Raw genomic sequence first — 12,299 nt, forward strand, 5'->3', positions numbered from 1 at the left:
CAGACCAACTACATTCTTTCTTTCTGACTATCCTCCTCCTTCGAAGGGTGGGAACGAGGAGAGAGGAAGGGCAGTGGGTGGAGAGCCGATGTAATGCCACACCCAAATCTTGGTGCGGGCTGTTAGCACACAACAGAACCACTCTGGGAACTACATTGGTCTCCATGGTAGCAGGGATTCATTTAATGACAATACTTTGAGCTTCCTCAAACACTAGTGAGTCAGAGGGCTTCCTTAGAATGCTTTCCAGGACAACAGTGGTAAACAGAGTCGGCTTTACAGACAGAAAATGTTAGGGGAAATTAAGTGGTCCAGTCCCTGATAATGAAATGGTGATGTGTTATAGATGAATTAATTTACAAGGAGGTGAGACACGTTTGTTCTCCATAAATCGAATGTGCATTTCAATTTAAACTTAATAAACAAAACGATGCAAGGAATTATTCGCACGGAGTCACACTAACCATGTGGGGATGGTTGGAATGATTTTCGGGTTTGTAACCACGCCCAGCTTGACTTTTTATTTATTTATAATAACCCACTTGAAAGTCAGAATGTAAATGTGTTTCGTGTGTGTTTGTGTGTGTGTGTGTGTGTGGGTGTGTGTGTGTGTGTGTGTGAGAGAGAGAGAGAGAGAGAGAGAGAGAGAGAAAGAGAGGGCTGGCTGGAAGGTGGTCAGGGGGTGTGGATCGTTTTTGAGAGTTTGAGTGAATACTCATATGAGGCGGCAGTGCAGTAAAACTTGTAGCGGAGTAAGCAGAAGTACTTACAACTGTTAAGACACATCAAACAAGGTAAGGCTGTTAAATGGGGTTATTTAAAAAACAGAATGAAGTAGTCATCTAACAGATTTGTGAAACGTTTTCGTAATAAATCTAAATAGCCTACCTTAATAGGCCATTTTCATTCTTGATGTGAGATAGCTGTTGTTTTCATTATTTTTATAGTTTAGTTTTAAGTAATTTCATATTTTGTAAATTACCTGCTTCATTATAATCTGGTCCTCGGGCAGCCTGATTTAACCGTTTTAAGGGTAGTCATTTTAGATGAATTACAGCTCTGGTGCATTTTAGTTTGTTGTGTAAACACTACCGTTCGAATTGCAGGTAAGATGATCACGTTCTCAAAAAGCAAATGTGTTGTTATTGAGAAATCTTGAATGAGGGAGTACACATTTAAGTTGAAACAAAAAAAAACAATGCTTAACAGTGTGAAATCAGTATTCGCGGTGATAGTGTTACCTTGCCAAGTTGACTCACTCACGCCCTTTATAGGGATTTTGATGATTATATCAAGTCCTTGTGACGTAGGCCATTTTTGTTATACATTTCAAATAACAGGAATCACCTTTTAAGAGATATCTTGAAAGAAAGTGGGTAAAACCTCTTTTGTGCCTGCTGTGCAGCCATTCTATCTTACGCTAGTCTTCAATGAAATAAGGGTTTAACTTCGTTTGGCGCGGGAAAGGGTACTTTTAAGAGATACACTACTGTGAAGGCCTGCGCAGTTCAGTCTTCGGTTGTTCCTGCTGGGTATGGCACAGGGATGTCTCCTCACAGAATGTCCATCCAAAATATTTACACAGACATTCGCGCTACCAATTTATTAAAGCAATTTTAAAGGCTGTGCAACTAACGCTTGGGAGACGCACCATGCCGTCACATGTTTGACCATCTGCCGGTCCAGCATCTCCGCTGAGGTCAGGCGCAATCAGGATCACGATGAATCCTTGAGAGTTTGGTTAAGACCTAGCTGTCTCTATGTTGTTGTTGTTGTTGTTGGTGGTGGCGATGATGATGGTGGTGGTGGTAATGGTGTTGTAATTGCAATTTTGACAGTATGATAAAGAAAATAACAAGTTGGCATGTAAATGAATGAATGTGTTTGATTTCTTGGAGCTTTCTGTTTTTTTTAGGTGTGTTAGTATCACCACATAGCATCTGTAAATGTGGGAAACTTTATTAGTGACCTTGAGTCTAAAATAATTTAAAGTACATGTATAACAAAACTAGAGCCCGAGGATGGGGTGTTGTTTTTATGTCAGAGAAAAGAAAGGCATTCTGGGCGGTTAAGGAGTGGCTTGCAATGCAAAGACCCTGACAAGTTACAACACACCTTGTCCATCAACACTCCCCTGCCTGTGCGACTACCGCCCACTCTATTTTTTACTGTATAAATTCACCAACTTAGTCGTTCCATCTCTGTCTAATTGGATGTGTTGTGCGCATGTGATCTAGCTAATAAACATGAGGAAAGAGTCTGTTATTAGCTCTGGCAATGCCACGCCCTATAGAGCGGGGCGAGATTGCAACACGTGAGCTTAATTCAATGGAGGAATCCATCTACCTCCAAATGACATATTTCATCCTACTTTACACACTCAAAGCTTGTGTTATCCACCCAATTGATCAGTAATTGTTCAGGGTGTGTTCTGTTTGTTTTAACGCTGCTAAAACCAGTTTCTCCTCCCTATGACATTTCATATGCTCTCTCTCTCTCTCTCTCTCTCTCTCTCTCTTACTCTCTCAGTCACAATGTTGGCACTCCTTGGTGGAATCTTCCTCCTTCATCTCACTGGCATCATCCTCCTCCTTGCGGCGACCATTAACAATGTAAGTGTACACATGCGTCTCGTCTCCATCTCTCCATCGCCTCACCTCAGTTCTTCTCTGTGCACATCACAGTTATTCATTGGAGTAAGTGGAAAGATTTACTGCAATCTGACAGATCGTTTGTGCAGTTAAGATACGATGTACAATCCGTGCCTGAAAGGCTCCTTGAGTGCTTCACATTGTTTAGCTTGCTGCATTTCTGAGCTTGCTGTCATACCAGAGCTGTGACAAGCCTGCCAGTGTTTCATCACTGAAGTCTCACTTCACAAGTTTTTCTGTGTGTGTGTGTGTGTGTGTGTGTGTGTGTGTGTGTGTGTGTGTGTGTGTGTGTGTGTGTGTGTGTGTGTGTGTGTGTATTCATTCATCACTCGGCTCACATGCAGGTACATGCACACACGTGTGGCACTCTGTGATAGTGCAGCACATACCTGACGACACTGGAGTTGTGTGCTGTGCATTCTATCTCCTGACACCTGTCTTTCCTGCATCAAAAGAGCATGCCCAAACGTGCAAACCTGCTCCCATACAAAAGGATGTGGAATACTTCACATTGTACATATGTCTTTATCCTCTCTCTCTCTCTCTCTCTCTCTCTCTCTCTCATCTCTCTCTCTCTCTCTCTCTCTCTCTCTCTCCTAGGCCTGGTGGGTCTCAGACACTTTGTCCACTGATATCTGGGCTCGCTGGGTGTGGGTCAATGGAGCATGGAACTACACTGACCTCCCTAATATCCACACGTACAGTGAAGGTACGGTATGAATGTGTAGATGCAGCCTGTCGCCCAGGGCATGTCACAAGATTGAGACAGAGAGAGAGAGAGAGAGAGAGAGAAAGAGGCAGATGGATAGACTAATATCTCTTGTGCTGCCACTGATACTTCCCTGAAAAAGATGACATCATGCTATTTTACTAAGGGAGTGTTCGTGTGGTTGGATTTGCAATAGATCTGCATTATTACCTACTACAGGATGGAAGGCTGTCATGAACTTCATTGTTTACTATAGGGTCACGGAAGAAGTATTGCTTTATTGAGCCATGCCATCAATTATTTCAGGTTGGGTGCTTACATACAGGCCCAGCCTAATCCCTACACCCTTTTTCAGTCACTGACAGTTACAGTCATTACACACATTTATGATTGAGAAGGTGTGGTTACATAGATATATTCATCACTAGCTTGGCATTGTTAGTGCATTAATGCAAACCTATTTTTCACCTAAAGGGATGGCCACAGCCAGAATAGATGGCCTTGTGTATAGACACATTGTTCAGTCTAATGTGGTGGGTGTGTTTTTGTGTTTCATTTATTTTTGTGGTTCAGATAATGTCACACAAGCTTTTAAAGCAGCTTTGCAGCTTCTGCGTATGAAGTTAAAAGAGTGTCTCTGCTATGTTTAGCAAATAGATTGAGTAAGGAGGGCTGAAATTCAGTTGTACTGCTTCATGACTTGTCAGACAATAATTATTCTCTGTCTGAAGTATGTCGTAACAGCGGCCAGTCACATGCTTTGACTGGGATTTAGAGGGAGGTCCCTCAAGTCAATGCCAAGTGTTTCAGAAGCAGAAGCCATAGGTCTTAGACAGGATTTGTGTTGGGTGTGTCCATATGAACACTCCAACTGCCATTCTTTCATGACGGTGTGCTGTCATCTACTTGTACATAATTGTGTGAGACACACTGTGTGGAAGAACCACATACTAAAACCAATGTTGCTTTACTTAGATGCCATGTAACATTTACTATTACAGGCTCTTCAGTGAACTGAGCATATTGTAGCTATGGAAGAGCCTATATCAGGCAAAATGTGTAGGCTTAGTTGAGATGCAATCATTTAGATTTTCATGACTATTTCATGAAATGGTATTCACCAAACTAAAGCCAAGAATACATTCCAAAACCTGAGCGTAATAATATATTAACGGACCTCATTACTACATTGTCCATTTGAAAATAAGGATTAAAATAGAACCTGTAAAAATAATGCATTCCAAAAATATATTATTGGGAAAATCATCATCAGGTTATCAGGTTTTCTTACATTTGTATGGGGTTAAGTGGAAAACATTATTATATTATTGGGATAAGGTTAACCCAATAATGTAATAACTTCCGGTAATGTAAAAATTCATTACATTATTGGTTCAAATATTGGTGTAATGATTATGTAATAATATATATATATGTAATAATGTAATAATTAATTAATTACATCATTGATTCAAATAATATTACATCGGTTAAGACACATAAATAATGATTGGGAGTTTATTACATTATTGGGTTTTATTACATTTTTAATGGATGTAAGTGGTAAACATTATTACATTATAGGGAGTTATTACACCATTGGGAATCATTACATTATTGGGATCTACAGAGGCTTCCCATTCACAGTATTTCAACATGTGAGTCACGCCTCCTGATCAATTTAAAAATTAGTTCTGAATTCCAAGTAGTGTTGAGGAAAAAAAAGAGCTGCTGAATTGAGTTGTTGATGTTTATGCTAAAATCAGTCCTCATGCGGAAACTCAGTGTCGCTGTCTCCCCCTACAGAGTACCTCCAGGCAGTGCAGGCAAGTTCGGTGCTGGCCTGCATCTTCTCCATCCTGGGCCTCTTTGTGTTTGTAGGCCAGCTTTTCACCCTCTCCAAGGGAAAGAGGTTCGCCTTCTCTGGCATCTTCCAGCTCCTAGCCTGTGAGTATTATCACATTCATGTGCCATGACCTTTTGGAGGTGCTGTTGTTTTCCATGTCCACACACAGAAATGTATCCCTGTTTTGTGGGGAAAACACACCATCACCTCTCCCCTGTAATTTCAGTTCCAAGCACTTTAGATCTATACAAGCACTTTACATCTGGAAACATGGTGAACCTATCTATCTGAATTCCTGTAAGCTTAAATGGACTATGCAAATCATTCACCCACTCTTTTCTCTCTCTCTCTCTCTCTCTCTCTCTCTCTCTCTCTCTCTCTCTCTCTCTCTCTCTATTTCTTTGTTCCTTCATTTGCCCCCTGCTGCCTACAGGCCTGTGCATTATGATCGCAGCCTCCATCTACACAGACAGGTTCCACAAGAATGAGGATGGTTGGCACGGCGCCTCTTTCATCCTGGCCTGGATCTCCTTCGTCATCACCTTCATCTCCTGTGTAATCTACTTTGTGCTGCGCAAGAAGACGGCGTGAGCATCAGCCCATGAAGTGTAGACCTAACAAATGATGAAGCTTTATGTTGTTTGATTTCGTTCCTCGATGTGCGGGGGTTTTTTTTGTATACATGTAGAGTTGGATATAGAGGTGGGGGATTTGAAAAGGGTGTATTTTTATACTTCATCCTCCTTTTTTTCCACCATGTCATTTGATTAATGTATTAATTATTTCAAAGTTAATACAATTTTAATAGCATTCATAGATTTGCCAGAGCAGGCGCGATGGGGGGAGAGAGATTAAGGGAGAGAAAAACAGAGAAGGAAAGCGAGAAACATATTATTAAGCCAGGGATGCATCAATTCAGACGTTCTCAAGCTATTATCGCATCCTGCAAACATTTGATTGATTTTTCAATTATTGCCCCAAATAAAACCAAGTCAAGCCACACTAAGCCCCGCAGGAAAACAAACAGAAGACTCTCTTGAGTGTGGAGAATATAATTCAGTTTTAGATCGGCAGGAGTCCCTGAGTCTCCCCGCTTAGTGACTCACAGCACCCAACAATACTGACACTATGGGACCAGGCCACAGGGTAGCCCTCTGTGGCACCGTATGAGCAACTCAATATATATATGCACAAATAACACAACAACACATGTAATATTATATGATAATAATGGTATACGTAACGTTAATACTAACCTCAGATTCAGAAACTGGATAGGTCAACCTGCGAGGTGTTTTAGGTTAAGCTTCTGATAAAAAAAAGCTCTGTGTTATTCGTTTTTGTAAATGAGGTATTGAGTGATGGGTGAGGTGAGGATCACTGTCAGGAGGTACTGTGTGAGCCTTGTTTACTTGACCTTAGTCACGTGCCTCCGCTTACAGCACTCTGACTCATGTGTACATATGAATACGTTTGATTTCTTGTTTTTAGCATTGAATACCTAATACACACTTTTGTGATTTTTGTGTCATGAGAAAAATGATTTGTATTAAAGCTTGATTCCTTTTGGATTGATGGGATAGACGTTTTAATTGTGTGCAGATTTTGCTCAGTTACATATGAAGCATAGTACTTTAGTGTGTCAGTGACGTAATTCTCAATACAATAATATGAATACATACAAATACAGTCACTGTGATGAGATTTAAGAAATTTGATGAGGAAACTGTGACATAGCATGCATAGGATTCGTCTGGCTTTACTGTATTTATTATAGACAAACAGTAGGGGTAGCAGAATGACATCAGTACTCACTCCTCACTGCATAACTGTCAAAATGTCATCTGATTCAAGTCTGGAAACAGAAGGCATTTGGAGTCCACACACACCACTTGAATCCCAACTGACAGAGGGAGATTGAAATAAAAATTGAAATATATTGAAGTATTTGTACTATGCGTACCCATAAACAGTATAACGGAAACATGAACATATAGATACATGACATACTACATTATAAACGATACCAAAACAAAAACTATGCTCTAGTCAAACTTCCAGTCTCACATTACTGAGAATTATAAGCACATGCGTGTTTGTCCACTCAGAGACGAGGCTTAGGGCCGGACTGGAGCGGCTGGGCTGACACGGGTCGCAGTGATCAGATCAGAGTGTGCTGTGATCAGAGTGGGCTGTACTCCTCCTCTGAGTATTGCAGTGTGTAACTGTGGCCTGACATGGTCGGCGAGATGGAGAGGGAAGGGGCAGCGTTGGAGTAGTAAGGGCAGAAGGTAGCTTGCTGCGAGGGGTGCGGCGGAGGCATGGAGGCTTGATGCTGCAGTAGCTGCCGCTGCCGCTCCCGCTGATGCTCCCGCTGCTGCTGCTGCTCCTGCAGTTCCTGCAGCTCCTGCTGCTCAGGCAGGGGAGGAGACGGGGCGTCCCCAAACGAGGTGTTGTAGTACGGGGAGAGGGGAGACAGGGGTGGGGAGGGAGGCGAAGGAGGGGGGACTGAGGGAGGAGGGGGAGGGAGGCTGTAGTGGGTGGTGGGCGGCTGTGGGGGGAAGGTGAAGTTGCGGCATGGGTAACCCTGAGACTTGTGCTTGTGCCGGTTCATCACGACCTTCTTGGTGTAGTTGTTGAGCGTGGAGATGCCCGAGGACATGCAGAATAAGAAGGCAACCCAGGCCATGCTGAGAGAAAGAGAATGAGAGAGTGAAACAGAGGTAGAGAAAGGGAATAGAGTGAGAAAAAGAAAGGAAGCGAGAGAGGAACCACATAGAAGAGAGAAAAGAGGGAGACAAGTGCAGTTCACTTGAGGATGCCTTCATTCACGCAGCAACCTAAGAGCCCTCGACTGATTGAATTGACTCACTTAACACACAAGAAGACCCTCCATCTTGAGGACCCCAGAAACTAATGGGATTTTTGAGGGTATCAGAAAAGTGTGGATAAATACTAAGAACAAGTGAATACTGTGGAACATATCATATCTTTATGTAAATCTTTGTGCACAACATGTGTACATGTATGTGTGAATGTGTGTTTGTGTTTGTGTTTGTGTGTGTGCGTGTGCGTGTGCGTGTGCGTGTGTATGTGTGTGTGTGTGTGTGTGTGTGTGTGTGTGTGTGTGTGTGTGTGTGTGTGTGTGTGTGTGTGTGTGTGTGTATGTGTATGTGTGTGTGTGTGTGTATTTGTGTGTGCGTGTGTGTGTACATCCATGTATGTTTGTAGTATCAACTCACTAGAAGGCCCAGGAATAGCCATAATGGTGTGGTCTCAAGTCCTCTGGCCCAATGGAAATAGTGACTTGGAAAACCTGCATAAACATCATGTGAGCCACCATACCAAGCAGCCCTGGGAGAAAATGAGAGGCGGGCAGAGAGAGCAAGAGGGACAAAGAGAGAAACAGGAAGGAGAGTCAAAGAATAGATCTACTCATGGGGCTTTATTTTTCAAAATATATGAAACACTTCCACCATATTTACTATTTCCATGTGTGTGTGTGTGTGTGTGTGTGTGTGTGTGTGTGTGTCTGTGTGTGTGTGTGTGTGTAGTAAGCGTACCCGCCAGTGTAGTGAAAAGTGCAGAGTAGGCATTGACCAGCTGGCCCCAGCGCTCTGCAGCAGGGAACCAGGCAGACAGACACAACTGTAGCAGCAGCAGCATGAAGCTGATAAACAGCAGGCCTATGTACATGATCTCCATGGTCACAGACAGCCAGAGGATTCCTACAGACAGAGAGAGAGAGAGAGAGAGAGAGAGAGAGAGAGAGAGAGAGAGAGAGCAAAAGAAAGTGGGATAGAGAGAAAGGACAAGACAGGAGAAAGAATGAGTGGGAGGGTCAACAGAGCAACCACACATATAGTATATTTAGACATGAGACATATTAAAAGACAGAGAGAGAGTTTCTGCCATATAGACAATAAGACAAAGCCAACCCCATTACTACTAGAGAGGAGAAGGTAGCAGAAAGAACAAAGGGCTGTATGCTTTTACTGCTTGGTTTGGCCTCAGTATAGTCAGGTACTGAGTTCATCTACCTCTCTCAGATCCCGGGGTGATAGCCATTAAACTGCGGCACTTCTCCTCTGCAAGAGAACAGAGGAAATTAGAAAGTGAGGGAGAGAGAGAGAGAGAGAGAGAGAGAGAGAAAGAAAGCCAGAGCCAGTGAGATGCAAGTCAGGGAAGAGTCCCCTGATTAAACAACACTGAGTCATCAGCAGGCACATGATCAATGTGCGTGATCCCTCGGCTGCCATCCCTAATTAATCCTCTCTCTGAGTGTGTGTGTGTGTGCCTGTGTGTGTGTTTGTGTGTGTGTGTGTGCGTGTGTGTGTGTGTGTGTGTGTGTGTGTGTGTGTGTGTGTGTGTGTGCGTGTGTGTGTGTGTGAGCATGCAAACAGATAGAGCAGTCTGGGTTTGAAGCAAACAGAGACGTCTCAGAAATGTCAGCATTCATACAGAAATCTAGAAGCTGGCAGTTCCCTCTTCATATTTGAAACTCAATCAGTGTGGACTGAAGGGGCATACAGACGGGATATCTGTATGACTGATGAGAAGAAGCTGCCAAGGACAAGGTAGGAATCAGGTAAACAACCCAGAGTACAGAAACTGGGACATGACCAACGTACGTGGAGGGCTGTTTCATTCCTGCCTTACAAACATAGAGCTTCTCACTCTCTCTTTCTGACGGTCTTTCTTCCCTTGAAATTCCAAGTGCATTCCTGCGCACTACATCTCCTGTGAATAATCAAATTAGACCAGCTCAGCTGTTTTTAAAAATGATGCAACAGAGCGAAGGTCAGAGTTGTGGGTGGCTGTCTGGGGAAGTGTATTTCGCACCTCTGCTTTACACAATGACATGCCCAGAGCTGGTCCCTGGTGATGAGAATGGAAAAAAGAGTACAAAGAACTGAAAAGAAAGTTAAAAAAACTAGGCATCCAAAAGTCCACAATGGCCAGAAGAGTTAAAACCACTGGTTCTCAGTAACAGTATTCACAGTAATCCTTCCTCCCACCTAGAGGTAAATCCAGGTCTATCAGCTCCTCCCGAGGCTGAGCATTGGCTGGGTCCAGTCGGGCCCCCAGGGTTTTATTGTTATATTAACCTTTCTCCTTTTCTGCTTCTAATCCATAATTGAGTCCCACAGTTAGAGCCCAAATCTCCATGAACAGCAGGGTGATAGTAATCCTCTTTAGAAGTCGCATACAGCACACTAGGCATGGACACATACAGCACATATACACATACATAGACAAACACACACACACACACACACACACACACACACACACGGAAGGGCACACACTCACTCACATACACGAACGTTCGCACACACACACACCCATACATATGTACACAGTTCACTGCAAGTCCCCTCTATAACATATACAAAGGCACACATTATACAGAGCAATACGTGTGACCCCATCACACACATACAAGTGTATACATGTGCAGCACAGAAACACACAGATCCAATATTTGTCTCTACTGCAGTTTAGGTCTTTCTACTGCAACTTCCTTGCCCTCTTTGAGCACAAATGGGTTCTGTCCACCGTAGTCTCTAGTCTCTGGGTGAAGGGGGCACTAAACCAGCTGAAGTCATCAGACAAAGAATAAAAGCATTACAGGGACACTGTGTCCCTGAGGGTCAGGAGATCTTTGGACGACATTATCGGTCAAACACTGACCTGACCTATAATGTCAACATCAGTAATGCACCCTACCCATCCACCCCCCTCCCACACACATACACACACACACACACACACACACACACACACACACACACACACACACACACACACACACACACACACACACACCACTCCATCTCTCTCTTTCTCCGTCTCCCACACAGTAACACACAGAAAAACACACAGCTGTTGCCACCTGGGCTGTAATGTAATAATAATAAAAAAAAGCACTTTGGTAAAAGCAAAATAAAATTATATTTTATCTCGACACACACATACACACTGAAATACCTTTTTTTTCTTTGGCAGGTGAATCGTTTTGTAATCACAACTGTGTATGCCCCCGTCCACCACGCAAACCTACATCTGCAACCCTGTCACTTCAACCCACATCTCTGACCAATTCCTTCATCTATTCACTCTCACTGCACACACACTCATATCTGCAGTTAGGTGACTATTCACATCTAGCCAGCGCACACAGACGTGACCACAGTCATGTTCGGTAAAACAAACACTTACACGCCTATACACCTGCAAATATGTATAAATATACTTCTCACACCACCATGCCCCCCCCCAGTCCTAAAACTGAAACCTCACCCACAGCAGGAAGCATCCACTTAAACTTTCACCCCCATTCCCTGACCCCACTCATGCTCCATCACCCAGCCCTCACCCCAGGCATCCTTGAGGATGTTCTCCTGGCAGGCTATCCACAGGCCCGAGTGGAAGGTGGGGAAGGCGAAGCGGTCGTCACCCGTCTCCCAGGAGAACGTGTCTTCAGTGGAGCCGTTGGACAGGTCCTCCACCTGGATGCAGCGGAGCTTCTTGACAGGAGAGCAGAGGGGCTTGGGCACCTTCTGGGAGCCCTCGCACCAGAAGGGGGAGAATACGGCCATGGTGCCCAGCAGCAACGACATCAACGTTAGGAAGAAGGTGAGCCGTGGAGAGCGCAGGCGTTCCAGAACAGTCATCATCACAGAACTGGGAGAGAGTAGTGAAGAGATGGAGAGAGAAAGTAGTGGAGAGATGGAGAGAGAAAGATGAAGAGAGAGAGGGGGAGAGAGAGAGAGTAGTGGAGAGATGGAGAGAGAAAAGATGAAGAGAGAGAGAGGGGGGAGAGAGAGTAGTAGAGAGATGGAGAGAAAAAATATGAAGAGAGAGAGAGGGGAGAGAGAGAGAGCAGTGGAGAGATGGAGAGAAAAAAGATGAAGAGAGAGAGAGTAGTGGAGGGAGAGGAAAAGAGATGGGAGCAAAGGAGACAGAGACTAGATAAAAAGAAGAAGGCGGCACAGAGGAATGACTGGGAAGCAGCAAGACAAGGAGGGAAAGACAGATTATGAGAGAGGGAAAGAGACAAGAAGACGAGAGAGAAATGTTCAGGGGACGA

The 12,299-nt window shown here is 43.8% G+C and overlaps 2 protein-coding genes across 3 annotated transcripts; one reads left to right on the plus strand and one right to left on the minus strand.

The window, feature by feature from the left end:
* The first annotated feature begins 233 nt into the window (after positions 1 to 233).
* On the plus strand, positions 234 to 6,777 carry LOC105898673 (epithelial membrane protein 2). 2 transcript variants are annotated; one of them, XM_031572172.2, is made up of 5 exons: positions 234 to 366; positions 2,530 to 2,612; positions 3,252 to 3,360; positions 5,167 to 5,307; positions 5,640 to 6,777. In XM_031572172.2, the coding sequence occupies exons 2-5, from the start codon at positions 2,535 to 2,537 to the stop codon at positions 5,795 to 5,797; spliced, it is 486 nt and encodes a 161-aa protein (XP_031428032.1). In that variant the 5' UTR covers positions 234 to 366; positions 2,530 to 2,534; the 3' UTR covers positions 5,798 to 6,777. The 2 variants fall into 2 exon arrangements, with proteins under 2 accessions (XP_031428032.1, XP_012681172.1); XM_012825718.3 differs by lacking the exon at positions 234 to 366 and adding an exon at positions 668 to 794.
* Positions 6,778 to 7,388: 611 nt separating this feature from the next.
* Positions 7,389 to 11,954, minus strand: LOC105898577 (germ cell-specific gene 1-like protein). The gene is made up of 5 exons (XM_031569460.2): positions 11,586 to 11,954; positions 9,247 to 9,294; positions 8,770 to 8,934; positions 8,449 to 8,560; positions 7,389 to 7,896 (listed from the first exon to the last, which is right to left on the minus strand). Exons 1-5 carry the CDS (start codon positions 11,884 to 11,886, stop codon positions 7,389 to 7,391), a joined length of 1,134 nt encoding a protein of 377 aa, XP_031425320.1. The 5' UTR covers positions 11,887 to 11,954.
* Between the last annotated feature and the right edge of the window lie 345 nt (positions 11,955 to 12,299).

Source organism: Clupea harengus, chromosome 1, assembly GCF_900700415.2.
Source record: "Clupea harengus chromosome 1, Ch_v2.0.2, whole genome shotgun sequence".
Classification (NCBI taxonomy): domain Eukaryota; kingdom Metazoa; phylum Chordata; class Actinopteri; order Clupeiformes; family Clupeidae; genus Clupea; species Clupea harengus.